The 16,977-nt window shown below is 33.7% G+C and overlaps 1 protein-coding gene across 2 annotated transcripts in view; it reads right to left on the bottom strand.

The window, feature by feature from the left end:
• Positions 1–164: 164 nt before the first annotated feature.
• Positions 165–16,977, bottom strand: part of LOC106664305 (V-type proton ATPase 116 kDa subunit a-like) — a 40,588-nt gene continuing 23,775 nt past the window's right edge. The window contains exons 3-19 of one of the 2 annotated variants that reach the window (XM_014389911.2): positions 6,515–6,640; positions 6,271–6,447; positions 5,903–6,031; positions 5,413–5,495; positions 5,220–5,346; positions 3,496–3,672; positions 3,217–3,429; positions 3,006–3,156; positions 2,806–2,945; positions 2,512–2,748; positions 2,327–2,436; positions 1,637–1,761; positions 1,301–1,437; positions 1,115–1,228; positions 830–1,049; positions 587–758; positions 165–509 (exon numbers count right to left, since the gene is read on the bottom strand). In XM_014389911.2, the coding sequence (XP_014245397.1) occupies positions 407–509; positions 587–758; positions 830–1,049; positions 1,115–1,228; positions 1,301–1,437; positions 1,637–1,761; positions 2,327–2,436; positions 2,512–2,748; positions 2,806–2,945; positions 3,006–3,156; positions 3,217–3,429; positions 3,496–3,672; positions 5,220–5,346; positions 5,413–5,495; positions 5,903–6,031; positions 6,271–6,447; positions 6,515–6,631 (2,532 nt within the window). In that variant the 5' untranslated portion in view covers positions 6,632–6,640 and the 3' untranslated portion in view covers positions 165–406. The remainder of the gene's footprint in view (positions 510–586; positions 759–829; positions 1,050–1,114; positions 1,229–1,300; positions 1,438–1,636; positions 1,762–2,326; positions 2,437–2,511; positions 2,749–2,805; positions 2,946–3,005; positions 3,157–3,216; positions 3,430–3,495; positions 3,673–5,219; positions 5,347–5,412; positions 5,496–5,902; positions 6,032–6,270; positions 6,448–6,514; positions 6,641–16,977) is intronic. The other variant, XM_014389912.2, reaches the window with a different exon arrangement.

Genomic DNA, 16,977 nt, shown 5'->3' with positions numbered 1-16,977 from the left:
ATTAATAAAAGAACAAGAAGACGCAAAAATAAAGATTTTCGCATTCCCCCTCACTCTGAAAATAGCAGAATGTGTCAAGGGTCCCCACTAAAACTTTTATAATAATCAATCATTTTAAAGTTTATTCTCTTTGACAAGTAATAAAAGGTTTAATGAAACAGGACTTCAAAAGTTCAAAAAATATATTTTTAAATTTTGACTTTTCTAGAGTAATTTTGCATGTTTGCTATATTCAAAACATTTGGTCCCTCTTTAATGAGAATTTCAGTTCATAGTCAGTTTTACTAAAACCAGATTTAGCTAAAGAATTTTATAACATACAATAAATATTTTCAACTATACACGAAAGTTATTTTATGTAGGAAGCTAAAATAGTTTACACTAATACAATTCACATGAGTGAACGTTATGTTTCAACCGTCTCTTCCGTTTCATCTAGTATGTTGAGTAGAGAAAACGGTTGAAATGGATAGCCCAACCCTGTGTAAAATTTGCTCATAAACTCCACCCTGAAAAATGATAATGTAGATGTTAAAGAGATACTAATAATAGATAATAATATAATAAATAAAGTATTTCTATTCACCAATGAAGACGGAGTGTGTGAAGGAAAGCCGATAGACCTTCCATCAACACGAGGATGGAAACAGTGAGACAGGCCCAAGCGGCGAATATTGCGTATAAGAATATGCTGCCAACATAGGAGTCTTGCTGTAGACCTTTCTGCAATACCATGTTCCACAACACCTCTGACAGTTCTGTCAAAATAAATTAAATTAAAAAATTAATGCAACAATTAAAAATAGATTTATGTTAAAATTGTACTTACGTGCATGAGCGAGTGAGAGGGCCCACAAACGCAAGTAAGATGCCGTGTGAGACACTGTACTTAGAACGTACTCGATGGTGTGAATTATCTGGTGGATGAATATCTCGGTTGCTGATTCATTCTCGCCATGTTCTCCCTCCTTGACGGCAGGAGTTTCAGACATTCCAGCTGTGCCGTTTAACACCTGCATGTCAATCATGCTTTGCGTACCGTTTAATTCCTGTTGGCAAAATGTAATTATCAAATAAAAGTCATTTGTTGACAATGGAAATTGTACGAATTTACCACTTTTTCCTCCTTTTTATGTCTTTTAATGACAAGCAAGTAAAATGGCTTGCCCAGAAGCATTACTGGTATGCATGCCAGAGCGAGAAAAAGTATTACTTTTTGAATTGTGTCCTAAGAAAGAAAAAAAAACGGTAATTAAAATAATGTTTTATTAACAAGAAAAAGTGTGAAAAAATTACATACTTGATTGTCGTACATCCACAGATCACATTTATCGGGATAAGCCTTGTCTTTATCTTTATCTTCTGGCTGTTTTAACAGCATCATATTTATGAACATGATCAGTACTGATGGTGCACATCTTTCACTTTGTTTAAGGGCTAAAATTTCAAAATTTCTCAAATTACTTTATCACATTTTTTCTTGAAATGTGACATTTTATTATCATATTTTATTTTTATTAATAAATTCAACTTGTGAATAAATAACTTTCAGCTAATTAATTTTTGGAAGGATTGTTTAGGGATGCCAGGGATGTTTAAGATCAGCTAGGGTTGACTACAACTAGGCATGACTTACGATTATTTGCAGAGTATAAGAAAAACTTCATAAATATCATTATGACCATATAGAAAAATAGTAATACCAAGAAAAGAACTTGAGGGAGAAACTCTAATAATATATTAACTGCTTCTCGTCTATGTCTGAAACAGAGTGAAAATGATGAACAATAACAATAAATGAATATATATGAAATAATTAAAATTTAACTATTTTTTTGAATTTTTGTTTAAAGTTTTAAATTTAAAAACAATTTAACTTATGATTTTTCCTTCTCGAAGGTGGGATAATAGGTCATTTCAAAAAAACAACCAGTTTTTCTTTCAATCCACAACGTTTCGGATTTATTTTAATCCTTCCTCAGGTGAGTTTACACCTATACACAGAACAAATATTTCTTACATTTTTAGACCAACATGGTTATCATTATTTCTTCACTACTTACAGTCACTGACATGTATGATTTAGACATGTTGGTCTAAAAATGTAAGAAATATTTGTTCTGTGTATAGGTGTAAACTCACCTGAGGAAGGATTAAAATAAATTCGAAACGTGGATTGAAAGAAAAACTGGTTGTTGTTTTTTTAAAAACAATTCTTGCTCGATTTTATACTTGCATAAAATAAATGTTTTGACAAATGAGAATACAAATTAAAAAGCAGAGGAATTATCATTTAACAATCAAATTTTATATTGAAGCACCTTACAAGTGATTAGCTACACTCAGACAGACTCCGAATATCATGTGTATCACTCCAAGAATGATCGAAAGCTTCATTTTGTAAGTGTTCAAGAAAATAATTTTGTTATCTGCAAGCTGAAAAAGAAAGATTTTTTTAAATGTTAACTGTGTATTCTGTTTTATAACTGACTTTTAATCATAGGGAAATACCTGCCAGACAGGATCCACACCAAAGGGGTATGGGACATTGGTGAAATCCTCTTTTGCTGGACTCAGCTGTAGGTACGAATTTGAAGTTATAGTCGAGACGTTGTAATTAACCTTCCATGAAGATCCGAAGATGTTCAAAGAACGTGAAAACATATCATTGTATATAATGCCCGTGTAAACGGAAAACAAGCCCATGAGAAGTATAATATACCGACCGCCGAAAAATATATTCCAAATCTGAAAATTTACACAAAGTTAAATTTTAAAAACCATTTTACAATAAGCAAACATTACCTCATTTGTAGACTTCTTTTTCATTAGTGATTCTTCATATAAAACCATCCAGATTGCAAAGATAGAAAGTAGAAGACCATGTCCCAGGTCGCCAAACATGACACCGAACAAAAATGGGAATGTGATGATTGTGTAAAGTGCTAAAATCATCATTCATTGTTAAACTGAACATTCAAATCATGCGCAAACCAACACTGTACCTGGATTGACTTCTCTGTACGAAGCTACACCGTAATTATCTATCAAAATTTGGAACCCCTTCGTAAATTTATTTGTCCTATTGAATGTTGGAGGGTCTTCTGCTGTTTGAATAACGTTTAAAAACGATGGCATTGTACTTCCGACCAAAGCCTAAGACATGTAACTGTTTTCACATAAATACAATTTTGAAATTATAATGTAACGCATTACCCCTCCGTCGTTGAGAGCATCAGTTAGTGAACCAAGCTCTTTGCTCGGAACCCAACATTCTCCGATCAAGCACTTCTTGGTGACGTCCATGTTGAACATGTTCATAGTGTGGTAAATGGCTTTCATCTTCTTAACCATTACAGTCCAGGCAGTAAGTTCCCTTGCTACAGTAACAAGCACCCTTTGCCTGTGGTCATCCGTTTGATTCAGAACCTTTAAATACAAAAATAAACCATGAAATATTTTCAAAGATTTTTTTATGTTTTTCTTTATATTCACCAAGTTCAAATCTTCGAGACGTGTCTTGACTTCTTGAACCATGGTGTTACGCTCCGACAAAGTGCATGGGCAAGGATATAGTGTTGCATGAAAACCAGCACAGACTTTTTTCACACGCGATTTTAACTGTTCTCCTTGGTAAAAGGCAACAAATACTGTTTTAGAAAGCAAGTTTCCCTGAAATAATAGGAAAAATAGAATTATTCTATATAGCAAAATACAAAAATTAATTGTACATTAAGAATAAAATTTGCAGTTTGGTCAGACTATCCTTCAGAATGAAAAAATTACAGGTTCACCCTGCAATCTCCATGAAGAAATCTTAGAAAAATCAAAATAATAAAACACAAAGATTTATTCTCGAAGAAAAGAAAGTACAACTTAAAAAAATATAACATACAAAATTTTAATTCCTCTCTCTCTATCACACTACTACTACTACTTCTTCTACTATCACATAGAAGGCCTATGCCTCATCGTATAAAACTTTAATTCAAGAAACACGAAAATTTGTAAAAATATAAATTCACTTAAAACTCTTTTAATTCCCTTGTTAGAAGTAAGTTAGTGTATTGCAGTTCGATTTTGTTTCCCTATACTGGTACAAATATTAATCAAATTGAAAAGGTTTAGATAAATTCCTAAGGATATTAAGCTATAGGGCCCACATTGACCTATCCACTCTATCTCCCTCTACTTCATCCTCCTCTCATATTAGGCAACCGTTTCAAATTAGGTCACTTTCATCCCATAGAGAACAAATAAATCTTTTTTTCTCCATAAAATCCTCTATACTGTCCAGACCTCCTTCATTCTATCGCCTTCGGTGTCCCAAATTATACCACTAGATCCTGCCAAACGTTCAACATTCCTTTACTAAAAGCTGATTTTCTCAAGTTCACTGGAACTAACAGAATATTGAAAGATGCCACTAATTCACAAATAGATTTTTTCAACTGCTCAATCTCTTTATTAAGACAATCTTTCGAGAAATCTATCCAAAACTAATAGCCAGCAACTCTTTTCTTTTTTGTATTTTTTCTTTATTTGAAAATTATTTTTTAGTATTTCCTCTTAAGGAATATTATTCTCCATTATATTTTTACTTAGGTATGTAACATAAAATATATTTTTTCACATTTCATATTAACATAACATTTTTGTTTGTTTTCTAAATTTTACATATTTCTATTCCCTACTATATTATATTTAATTTAGTTTTCAATAATGTTAAGTTTAACCTGTTTTCATTTTCATTAATAATATATTTGCAATTGTAATTTGATTAGTTTTTCAATATTTTTAGTCTAATATGTTAATATTATTAAGAAAACTTGTGTATAATTTAATTTCAATCTATGTATATTTTTACTATTGTTTTATTTTTTCTTATAAATATTAAATAGGCTGTGCCCTTATGTCAAATAAATAAATAAAATAAAGAAATGCTCCAGATTAACTAAAAGTAACATTTCTGGACTTTTTTAGAAAGCGACTTGCAACTGAATTTCTTACATTGTACTATTTCTTCCTGTAAATAGATACTATTACTACAATAACAGATTTATTAGATGTAGTTATTTATTGTTATAGCATTAAAAAAATATGAATCTGAAATATGTAAGTTAAAATTTAGACAATATGCCAGTGAGAACATAATAATCAATGGTAATGTGATATTAATATTTCAATAATAAGAAATACAATGATGTTATGTGGCTTACTGTAGAAGGGTCGAGCAAAGGTTCTTCGATATCCGCTCTTCTCAAGAATACATTCCCTCTTGAGATTCTCCACAGCATTCTCTCAAAACTGAACACCCTTTCCCTCGGCACGACACCGGCTACAAACCTGTTGAGAACGAATTGAAATTAAAAGTTCAATTGTTGAAATATGATTGTTGTTCAGCGTACTGACCCTAATTGTGTTCTGTTTCCTTGGTCATCGCCAATTAGGGCCCGACTTGCATTATCGCCTTCTTGCTGTTGGAAACAAACACTCTGGAGAAAAAGAACCAATCGGAAAAAACAAACACACAAAAGCAAGACAAAGACGAATGCATATTACAGCTGTGAAAACAACACAAAGCAAAACATTGTGCAATTAAATTGTAGTGCGTTTCAAATCAATTTTTAATATTTTAATAATTGCAGGTTCAAAAAATTTTTTTAGAAAAATAGTGATGGTGTTTTACAATATGTAGGATTGTTAAATGAATTAAAATTAAATGAAATAAAATGTACCCAATGAATCACTTACTTCCAAAAAACTCAAATCCACCTCAAGCTCAGTTCAAAACAAAGTTATTTTTTGTATTAGTCTAACGATTCAGTTTTAAAAAATCATCAAACAATGTTTATACAATTGGCAGACAAGAATAATAAACACAACTACTAAAAATACTTACCTCTTGGAAAAATGCGTCAGTTTTCTGTAGAACGTGCTTAAGTTCACTAAGTTCCATGAAGTTAGACTTAAGATTGACAGCATTGTTGCTTAGCTCCTGGATTTCAGTTTCAGTCCTCTCTACTTGAGCCTATTATAATTTTTTTTGCAAAATAAAGTTTTTATACATCTGTTATATGGGACATAAGTTCACAACCATTTTAAATAAGCCAACAAAAGTCTTACAAATGTCAACTTAATTTTTAAATAACCAATTTTTGTATATATCATCAAGTTTCAGGATGTTTACATATTATTTTAATGAATCAACTGAATTTTAGTTTATTTATGATTTTAGGTTTGATTGATTATTAGAATTGTTGCGTTCACCTCTAAATCAATAATTTCCCTTGGATTGGGAGCAGTAGGCATGGTCATGATGTCTGGGATGGGGACGCCATCTTTCTTCACTTCGGTGCCTATGTAGCGAAGTTTCCTCTCGATCTCTTCGCACCTCCTAACTTCAGAGACAAATTTCCTCTGGAACGCGCTCACTTCTCCGTTCAACTGGATGAACAAATATTAGTTGAATTTATAATTAAGAATCGGTGAAAGATGATACTTGTTGGCTTACATCTCTAAACTGCACTATGCCCTTTTCACCGAGCAGAGACACTGAGGCGTATGCTGCTTCCGGCTGTATAAACAGCTGGCACAGCGCCATTTCCTCGCTCCGGAAGAAGTCCCCCATCTTTCAGTTCTGCATAAATAAAAATGGTTAATCAGTTGCTATATAAAGAAATAAACAATTTATAAATTGTATAATGGTTTACAAGGTGATGGTTCTGCCATTATCCTGGACTGCTCACCCTTTGGTGATTTTGTCTTGTATTTCAGAATTTTTCCATTTTCAGAGGTTGGTCTGTGAGTTATTTTGTCAGTTGTGTCCTTTTATAACTGACTTGGTATACTTTATTAAATTAAAGTTATTAAGTGCTGGTACCAATTCTGAAGATAGTAAAATGAAAGTTTTTTCTGACACACAAAACAAGGAAAAAATAGACTGATCAGGATGATCATAGATAAAACACAAAAATACTATCGATTATATAATATGTTTAAATATAATTTTAAACAAAAATGAGCCTTTTGTTAAAATATACTTAGAACCATCATAAAATAGATGATTAATGAAGATTTAAGAGAGAGTTAGAATGACTCTTAGGAAATCTATTTTTAGAACGAAAAAGATCAAATAGTTTTTCTAAATCGTCTGGGTATAAAGTATGGTTTAAACATAACTTTTATTAATTAAAGATATTGAGTTTGTCTGGCTGTATTTTTAGAAGTTATTCGGTCTGTCTATCTCAACCATTCTGTCTGATGTTCTATTTGTAGAGGAGACACATTTTAAACAGTTTATCTCCAAGAGTACAATTCAAGTCACGTGGGCTTTAAACACCATCTTTTCTTTCCACCAAAAAGGCACACAAACGGTGAGAAATGTGTGTGCCAAACGTTTCATAACTTTCCAGCCTGTGTACATTTACAGAACGCTAGTAGATTTTTTTTTTTAAATTTTCCTATCATTAGAGGCATCTTGGCATCTTTTCTGGTTTGGTTGTGTATTTAAATTGTAATTTAACGGACCGACATAAACGGCGTATAATTCTAATCAAAAGTTTCCCGTTTCTAATTAAATGAACACGGTTTCTAAACGAAATCTCGTAAAGATAAGGCGTTGGGATATATGGCCTTACATCGTAAAATGTCAACAAACGTCTTATTTCTTTGATAAATTATAATTAAATTAAACAATAACCGTGGGATGGGAATAGCGACAATCGTTACTGCTGTTTATTCTTATATATTTAAACAGTACGTTATATTTAGTTCGGTTATCTGATTTAACTTTCCCGGCGACAAGGCACCCAATTAAAAACGGTACAATGTTCTAAATATACTATTGTATAACTTTTTTATAAAGTAACGCGTTGGGTGCTGAATATGCTAGCTGTTGGCAGCAACCTCGGTGGCTGACAAGACCGAGGTCTGACCCCGGACTGTCAACTCCCGAGGTGGGCGATTCTTGAGTCCTAACAGTAGGTAAATTATTGTAAATTGTAGAAAATAATGCCGTTTAAACTTTTAATTTATTTGGGATATATTAGAACTAATCAGACCTATGTGCTATTTGCTTGTTTTATTTAATAGTTCTTGTTTTTGATCCGGAAAAACATGTATTCTAAAGAAACTGAAGTCTGTTGAAGGATGCCTCCAAATTATTCGGAAATCGTGAGATGCGATCTGGTGTGATGTAGGTTTCAGAAAAACATTTTCTTTATCGTGTCAACGTTTCGATCTTTATTGAGATCATCTTCAGGGCCTGGGATTTACAAACATTGTTTAAATTTAAGAAATACATGTAGGATGTGGAAAAAAGTGAATTTATACAATGCAAAAAAATATTTTTTATATTCAATCAAAGTATTTCAATCGTGAAAGCAATATAAATTAGCAGTTTATTAGCCGGACAGGAAATTATAATGAGGCAGGAGAGCCGAAAAGGATGATCGAGAATTGTTGAAAAAAAAAAACACTTTTCAATGCCAATTATTGTCCAAAATTTAGAATCCAGTCTGGTCCAAAGCAAAACAAAAAATCCGTCGAACCGATACAGAATATTTTACAGTAGTTCGTTCGTTTTCGATTATTCTGGTCAAACCATCATCCATAGTTTGGCCTGCCAATAAAAATATAGGCGAAATTTTTTGTGCGCTGGAGATTGAAGCAAGAACTTTCTCTTCAAGGAAAGATAAATCATAGAAACTTGTGACAAGTTACTTTAAACAACATTATGATTATTAAATCCGTCATATTTAGATTTAGTCTATTGACCAAATTACTTCTTTCAATTAATTAATCTTTTTATGTAAGATTTTGGTTGTTGGTTATTTGTTATTGCTCAAAAGCCCATCTGTGAAGTAGTTAAATTAATTTAAAAAAAAAGAGGTTTAAGTTTGCACTTTCCTATTGCTGTTATTACAGTCCCAAAAAACGATCTATAGATTGGTGGTAAATATTGTTCAAATTATCTTTAATCAAATTTTCAGTCTCTCTCACTCTCTCTCTCTCTCTCTCTCTCTCTCTCTCTCTCTCTCTCTTTCTCTCACGTTTTCTAAATTCTTTATTTTTCTCAATCATTACCTCTATTTTACTCAATCACACACATACCCTATATCTCTCAGTTTCTCTCACACACTCTATTTCTTTGAACCAATCTTCTCTATATTTCTTTTAATCTCCATTTCGCATGATCTTTAGCTTTAGTGAAGGTTTTTTTGTTGAGATAAAAAAGTCAGTGTTACGAGCGGGATTATTGAGATTTATCTCAATAAAAAACCTTAATTAATTGAAAGATATTAATTGGTCAAGCGGATCACGAAAACTAGTGAATTTAATAAGTTAAAATGAAGTATACCTTCACTGAAGGTCTCCGTGGCCATTTGATTTGTCGCCGAGAATCAAATAGATTACACGACATTTGAGGAATGGCAAAAAGGAAGGAAAATAAAAAAAAAGGTGGGGTTGAGATGGGAAGTTAGTGTCCGAGTGGATCGAGGTCACGATAGCTCAAGTGGTAGAGCAGCGGCGTATCTAGCCGAAGATCGTGGGTTCGAATCCCGCTCGTGACACTGAATTTTTTATCTCAACAAAAAACCTTAATTAATTGAAAGATATTAATTGGCAAATGGCAAAAAGGAGGGAAAATTAAAAAAAAAAAGTGGGGTTGAGATGGGAAGTTAGTGTCCGAGTGGATCGAGACTGGGCAGGTGACGAGAAATCAAAAAAATCAACTACTGGCTCTTTATTTCAAGTATATGGATGTGCTGTATCGAGGAGTGTCTCAGCACAACATTCTGTAGCATTATCCTCAACGAAAGCAGAGTATGTAGCGTTACCGACTGCTGCAAGCGAGGCTGGTTGAGAGGACTCTTGGAAGAACTAGATCTTCCATTTAAAGGACCAACAACGATTATGGAAGACAACCAAGCTGCTATCAAGACAGCAAACAACACGGAAAGCCATCGTAGAATGAAACATAGAGACATCAAGCATCACTTCATCTGAGAAAAAATTGACTCCAAAGAAATCAAAGTTGAATATATTCCTTCAAATGAACAATGATCTAATATTTTAACCAAACCATTAGGAAAGATATTATTTAATAAATTTAGAACTCAAATTGATTTACTTAATTTTTAAATTGTATGTTATTAATGTTTTATTTTCAGGCAGATTTGTAAATGTAATAAATTTTATTGAGGGAGAGTGCTGTAAAACAATAAAATTTATATGATCTTCTTTATGTACACTCTTGCCGCCCTTCCTATCTAGTCTTTTTTTCTGTGTTCTAGAGTCTAAGATCTGCCGCTGTTGTTATAACTATAAAATAAAAGTTTCTATGAACTTAGACTTTTATTCAAGCCCTTTTAATAATAATAACTTTAACAGAATCAGACAGACTCAACACTACGACGAATACGGATGAGCATACCAAAACGATCGGTTACACCAAAGAAACGATTTGTTTTTATATTTTAACAAATTTCATTTGCCTATAAAAAATATTGAGTGTAATAAAAAAAAACTATTTGTACCAAAGCTTTGATTTTTGAATTAGAAGAGGTGTTAAGTACAAATGTACAATATAAACATAAAAATATCAATCCCATCCGCGATAAGAACTCACCGCAAATTCAGTCACAACACATAGCTTTATATTACGTTTCCTTATCTCTGTTTGCGTTTGATTATTAGAATTTTTCTTGAAATCTGATGTTATCGGTAGTTTCTTGAACAAATCGATTCGAATCTGTTTGGTGTCAGTCGGAAGAGATTTTTCATTGTTGTGCAAACATTTTTAACCGAGAGACGTTCATCAAGCTCAGGTAGAAAATAGCATAAGACCGTGCTATTGTTCTCGTTGTAAACAGGTCTGGACATTATTGGCCATCAGGGCCGGCTTATCGGCCAAGACGCCACGGGAATACAAACGAGTTCGATTGTACGCTTCTTTCGCAAAAAGTGAAGTTTGGTAATCAATCCTGTTGGTATTCCACTCGAAAATGTCATTAATGCTCGACCGTGAAAATTGGAGGGCACGATGCAATTATTTTTCGAGGTTTCAGCTTTGAATTTCTGTCTGGACGATTGTCTTTATCAAGTTGTACAAACTGGCTTGTCAGGTGTGCCTGTGATTTTAATTCCGCCCGGATGTTCCGCTGGGACCCGGTGATTAAATGCGTACTAACTTCCGGTTAACGCACTCGTACAATGTTCCTTGACGTATTTTGTGTGGTGTGAATTTAAAAAAAACCACCTCAGTTTATATTTGACTAATGAAATATCTTACTAGGTCCGCTAAGTCTCGCTAATTGTAAAAAAATAAAGCATCTCGTTATCACAAATGTGACCCAATATTTTTTATAGGTATGTATTATAATATAAAATTTTGCCCCCATCCCCAAGTGTTTATATTTGACTATTGAAATATCATACTAGGTCCGCTAAGTCTCGCTAATTGTAAAAAATAAAGTATCTCTTTATCACAGATGTGACCCAACATTTTTTATAGGTATGTAATGTAATATAAAATTTTGCCCCCCTCCCCCAAGTACTTTTGATAATTACACACCACTCGTGTTCGTTTATTGGCAATTAGAAAATTAAGCCATATCTGATTGTTGTAAGCGTGACTCGGTTACTGTCGAAGCTGACAAAGGCTTCTCGATCGATAACCCTTTTAGAAATGGTGTTCAGTCCTCATTATTGGTTATTGTCGAATTTGTTCCAATTTTAATGTATATGTGAGTTCTTACAGATTGGTTTTTCATTTGGCGCAATTTGGACCGGTACGGCACATTCGACAATAAAAAAAAATAAAATAGCTACAAGTACTTTTCAGACCCCCAGAACTGATTGATTCAATCAAATTATTACTAGAAAATATTTTTTGATAAGGATCTGAGTGATAAGTAAAAAAAAAGTGTTTAATATTTTTAGTCTAGTTTAAAATTTTTACCTTTATTTGTAGAAAAATTATACAGGGTACATCAGGCTTCAACTTTTCAATTTCAAGATGATCCGTACATCCCGACACATTATTGTTTTACGCTGAAAACAATGGTGCAATCGGATTTTAAATTTGTCAAAAACTGACAAAGATATGGCAAAAAGTACAAAAAACAGAGATTTGGTTTGCTATTTATTAATGACATTTCATGTTAGAACTGTCTGCCTTGCGTTAAGAGGCAAAGATTTGTTCTATTTAACCACTCTTCACCGGTGCTCAGTGCGGTAGAGTCATGGGAGATGGATTGACAAGCGTTTTCTATCCTTGGCCGCAGTTCTTTTAATGAAGTTGCTGGGTTATGATTGGCGTAGAAACTGCTTTTTAATTAGCCCAACAGAAAATAGTCAAGTGGAGTTAAATCTGGTGACCGAGGAGGCCAACAGATCCTATCCAATCAGGCCATGAGGTCCTATCCACCTATCCCGGAAGTTTCAAATAACGTCTCACCCGCAAAAAAATGTATGCAGGGGGCATCCATCAAGCTGGAGAATTTGTCGTTGTTACAGAGGAACATCATCTAAAATTGAGTAAAACCACCCTCAAAAATTGAGGAACTAGGCACCATTTAAATTATTTTAGTACAAATAAGGCCAAATTAAATTATTAACGAGAGATCTACACCAAACGTTGATACTGTGAACAACCTGATGATGACAAGAGTATGAAATTCTTGGATTTTCCTCTGCCCACGTTCAAAAATTCCAACGGTTTAGTATGCCATTAGAGGTGAACTTGGATTCATCTTGGATGATGGAAAAACGTTTTCTTCAGCCTCCCAAATCGAAATTTGTACAAGGAACGTTAGACGCCTGACAATCAGAACCCCGAAGTCCCTGGACAAGTTGAGAGCGATACGGGTTAAAATTCTAAGTTCGGAATACATCTTTTAATTTTATTTTTTGAAAAAACTAAAACCCTTCCATCATTTCCGAGAGAGGAATTCGTAATTTCGCGAACATACAGTAAAATATTTAGCTCCTTGTCGAAATTACAGAGCCGGTTTCTTTGCGAGCAGCATGAATAAACATGTGGTTTACTGTGGGGCGATCAGGAAATTTCTGGGTGTACAATACTGCACGACGCGCAATACCACTACTACCAAAAAGCATCAACTCGCTGTTGATCGGAAAAATGTACACTTAGGTTCATTTTGAATGGAATACTGAATGTAACGAATAGGTACTATTGTAAAATTTATTTACTTCCAGGAATTAAGATTTGCTCTCATAATGCGAGTTTGACAAACAACGATAGAATGTAAACCATAAAGGAATCAATGTTTACTTTAGTGAAGAATCAAATTATTGGTATTAACAACGAAACAAACGAAATTCGTTTTTTCAAACTTTTTGCATTGTCAACATTGTCATTATGTGACCAATTTAAAATCCGATTACACCCTGTTTTCAGCGTAAAAAATCCTTTAAAATGATTTGTCTACCCTATATAATTTTTCTCAAAAAAAAGGTAAACATTTGAAACTAGACTAAAAAATATTAAACATGAATTTTTTTATTTATTCCGCCAATGGTTCAAGAGAAATTCAACCGGGCCAACTAAAAGGGACACCCTGTATATCTTCTAATCTGTAATACGTTACAAATAGAATTGTGCAACATTGTCTCTATTTATATTCGAGATATCGTAAGATAATTGTTAATATAATCGTAAAAGAACGTGTCTGATTGAGTTGGTTGGTCAATCCGATCAATTTAAACAGAAAATTTCCTTTTATAAAATTTAAACCGCAGGCCTGAATTTTAATCATGGTAAATATTAGATTAGTAGGTGGTGAAACCTTAAAAAAAATCGCTCTTGAGAGAAAAAGACCGTGGTGTGGAGTCAGGGTATAAGCAGGGAGAGGCAACGCATCAATACAACATTAGCTCAGAGTTACTATTTTCTTTCGAAATAAAGTCCTCTTTTCTTCTTTTGTTTCACATCCTTGTATCCTTTCAAAAAGCTAAGCGTAAAATACGTTTCTGTTGAATTCGGGTTTATTAGTCGAGAGAGGCAAAGTATCATTTAGGAAAACTTTTTGGTTTCGAGGCAAAACCACCTTGCCTCATTATTTCATCTACCTCTCGTAATTAACAAACTCTACTTTCAAAAAATTATACCATTGGGTGGAAAAGGCCGTAGTGTGGTTAGGGTTGTATGCAGGGAAAGGCAACTTATCAATTCATTGTAAAAACAGTTTAGAGTTATTGGTTTTGTTTCGAGGCAAAACACTTCTTGCCTCTTTATTTCACACTCTTGCAATTTACAACGTGTCTTATGAAAAAACTGTACCATTTTGAGGAAAAGACCGCAGTGTGGAGTCAGGGTTATAAGCAGGGAGAGACAATGTATCAAAATACTATAATATCAGTTTAGAGTTGTACTTTTTGTTTCGGGGCAAAACTGTCGCTTTATCCATTATTTCACACTTGTAATTAATTTCCAAGGTATCCTATCAAAAATGGCACCATTGAGCAGAGAGTACCGCAGTGGGACGTCAGGGTATAAGCAGGGAGAGGCAACGTATCAATATAATATTATTTTAGAATTATTCTTTTTGTTCCGACGTAAAACCCCTTTTGCCTCTTTATTTCACATTCTTGTAATTTACAACGTGCCCTATTTAAAAACTGTACCATTTAGAGGAAAATGCCCGCAGGGTGGTGTCAGGGTTATAAGCGGGGAGAGACAATGTATCGAAATACTATATACCAGTTTAGAGTCAAAATCCTCCATGCCTCATTATTCCAAACTCTCGTAATTAAAAAAGTGTACTTTAAAAAAATAATACCATTGAGAGGAAACGACAGTCACGTGACGTCATGTTATAAGCAGGGAGATGCAATATACTTATTAATACATTAGGATCGTATTTTTTGATTCTTGGCAAAATTCTCAATTTGTTTTTATTTAACACTTGTATTTACAAACTTTCCGTTCAAAAATTGTACCATTGAGAGGAAAAGACTAAGGTATGGGATCAGGAGGGTTATAAGCACGGAGAGGTGATGAATCAATACGCTATTATAAGCAGGGGGAAGCAATGTGTCAATTCACTTTAATATCAAGTTAGATATATAGTTTTTATTTCGGGGTAAAACCATTTTTTTCCTCCTAATTCCATACTCTTGTAATTTATAGTTTCCTTACAAAAAATTGCACCATTAAGTGAGAAAGACTATGTTGTAGGGTCAGGGATATAAACAGGGAGAGGCAAGCTCTCAATATATACAGTATAATATAAGTTTAGAGTCAGGATTTTGTCACGAGGTAAAAATCCTCCTTGCCTCTTAATTTCACTTTCTAATCTTAATCACAGTGTCCTTTCACGATAGCGGGAAAGATCTTTGAGTCAGGGTTATAAGCAGGGAGAGACATCAATATAAGTTTAGAGTTGTACTTTTTGTTTCGACCTAGCAGTTTGTTTGTGGCATGATTTCTATTTTCTGCCTCCATAAAAAAAAGGCCATTTTCTGCCTCCATACGCCACGTATACTGGTGATTTTGGTTGGAAATGAATGGTTTTCAATAGTCGACTCGCCGATTTGACGCAGAACATGCGTGAAATACGGCAAAACAAAAACATCAAAGGCTCTTCATGGATATATAAAAGTTATAAAATCAAATTAGCAGTGGAATAAACTAATTCTAATTTAATTGTTAATTTATTTAATACTAATTTTATCCTTCTAGAGTTTTTATATTTTGTCTTTTTATTTTAATATAACTAGGTATATTAACCTATTAACCTCATTAGTTGAGCATTACAAAGTTCGTTATTTTAATTTTTTTCTTAATTTAGATGTTGTTTATTGACATATGTTAAAAAGAAAAACAGAAATTTTCTTCAGCAACTACACGGTTTATTTACTAAAAGACTGATATTGTGATAATTAATGATTTCCATTTGGAATTAAATCATATTCAAGCTTTAAGCGGATTACAACACTATAACAGTTTTATAGTTCCCTACTTGTCCGCGTTATTTTGGGAAAAATGTCAATATTGATATGACATGTTGTGAGATTCGTCACGTTGAAAAATAGATAACGTTTACAGTGTAGCTGTATCAATCTATATTTATATAATTTGCGATGGTATTAAAAAGGCAAAAATTCCTATTAATAACTTTTATTTGATGGTAAGTTAAATCACAGATTCAGGTTGAAAAGTTCTATTCAAATTTTACCAAAACACTAAAAGTAAAGTCGCTGTTTACCGTGTTATTTTTTGAAAATGTCAGTATTGATATGAGAGGGTGATTTGTCACATTTGGAGATAGACTGTTTTGTTAATAATAATTTATTTGTAGCAAGTTCATAGGTTCATAATTTTTTTATCTACTAGTCACATAACTGCACTGGAGGACACATTTCATGAGAAACCAGCCAACACTGCCACTCAGATTGAAAATTGGAGAGCAGTAAAGTTAGTATGGATCGAGAGTTTGGTGTGAAACCTTTGTAAACGGGTCGACAAAAGCAATTAAAGCTAGTTGTGGATAGTGAGGTTAGTGACGTAGTAAGGAGCTTTGAATATTTGTTTGAGGACTTTTCATTGTAAGGATTGAATGCGATGGATATCGAACGGTTCAGCGAAACCCCACAGTTCTTCTTCGTAGGCTCACTGCGCCATGAAATAAAAAGGCTAGGAATATATTCCCGGGATAGCCATCTTCTCTGACAGTCAGGCACATCCACCCTGGGAGCCGTAGCCCTTTATGTGTGGAACTACGGCGACGACGGGTGATATAGTGTGGTTTGAGGCTCGAGACCCCGAAACGGCTCACCTTGAGTTCTCATCCACGGCCCTTTTCTCAATCCGGGTTCCTACATTCTATCCTGTGACCTCTCCAACCATTGGTTGCAAGGGGGGGTATCAGGGCACAAAATACAGGTGTAACCCAGAGGGCGTGGCAACCTCTCTAAAGCACAAGCTGTGTTCGTGTCGACCTAGGTCGG

This window comes from Cimex lectularius, unplaced genomic scaffold, assembly GCF_000648675.2.
Source record: "Cimex lectularius strain Harlan isolate CLEC.00 unplaced genomic scaffold, Clec_2.1 scaffold251, whole genome shotgun sequence".
NCBI classification, from domain to species: domain Eukaryota; kingdom Metazoa; phylum Arthropoda; class Insecta; order Hemiptera; family Cimicidae; genus Cimex; species Cimex lectularius.
Note: the sequence above shows the minus strand (reverse complement) of the source record. Positions and strands in the feature narration are given on the sequence as shown.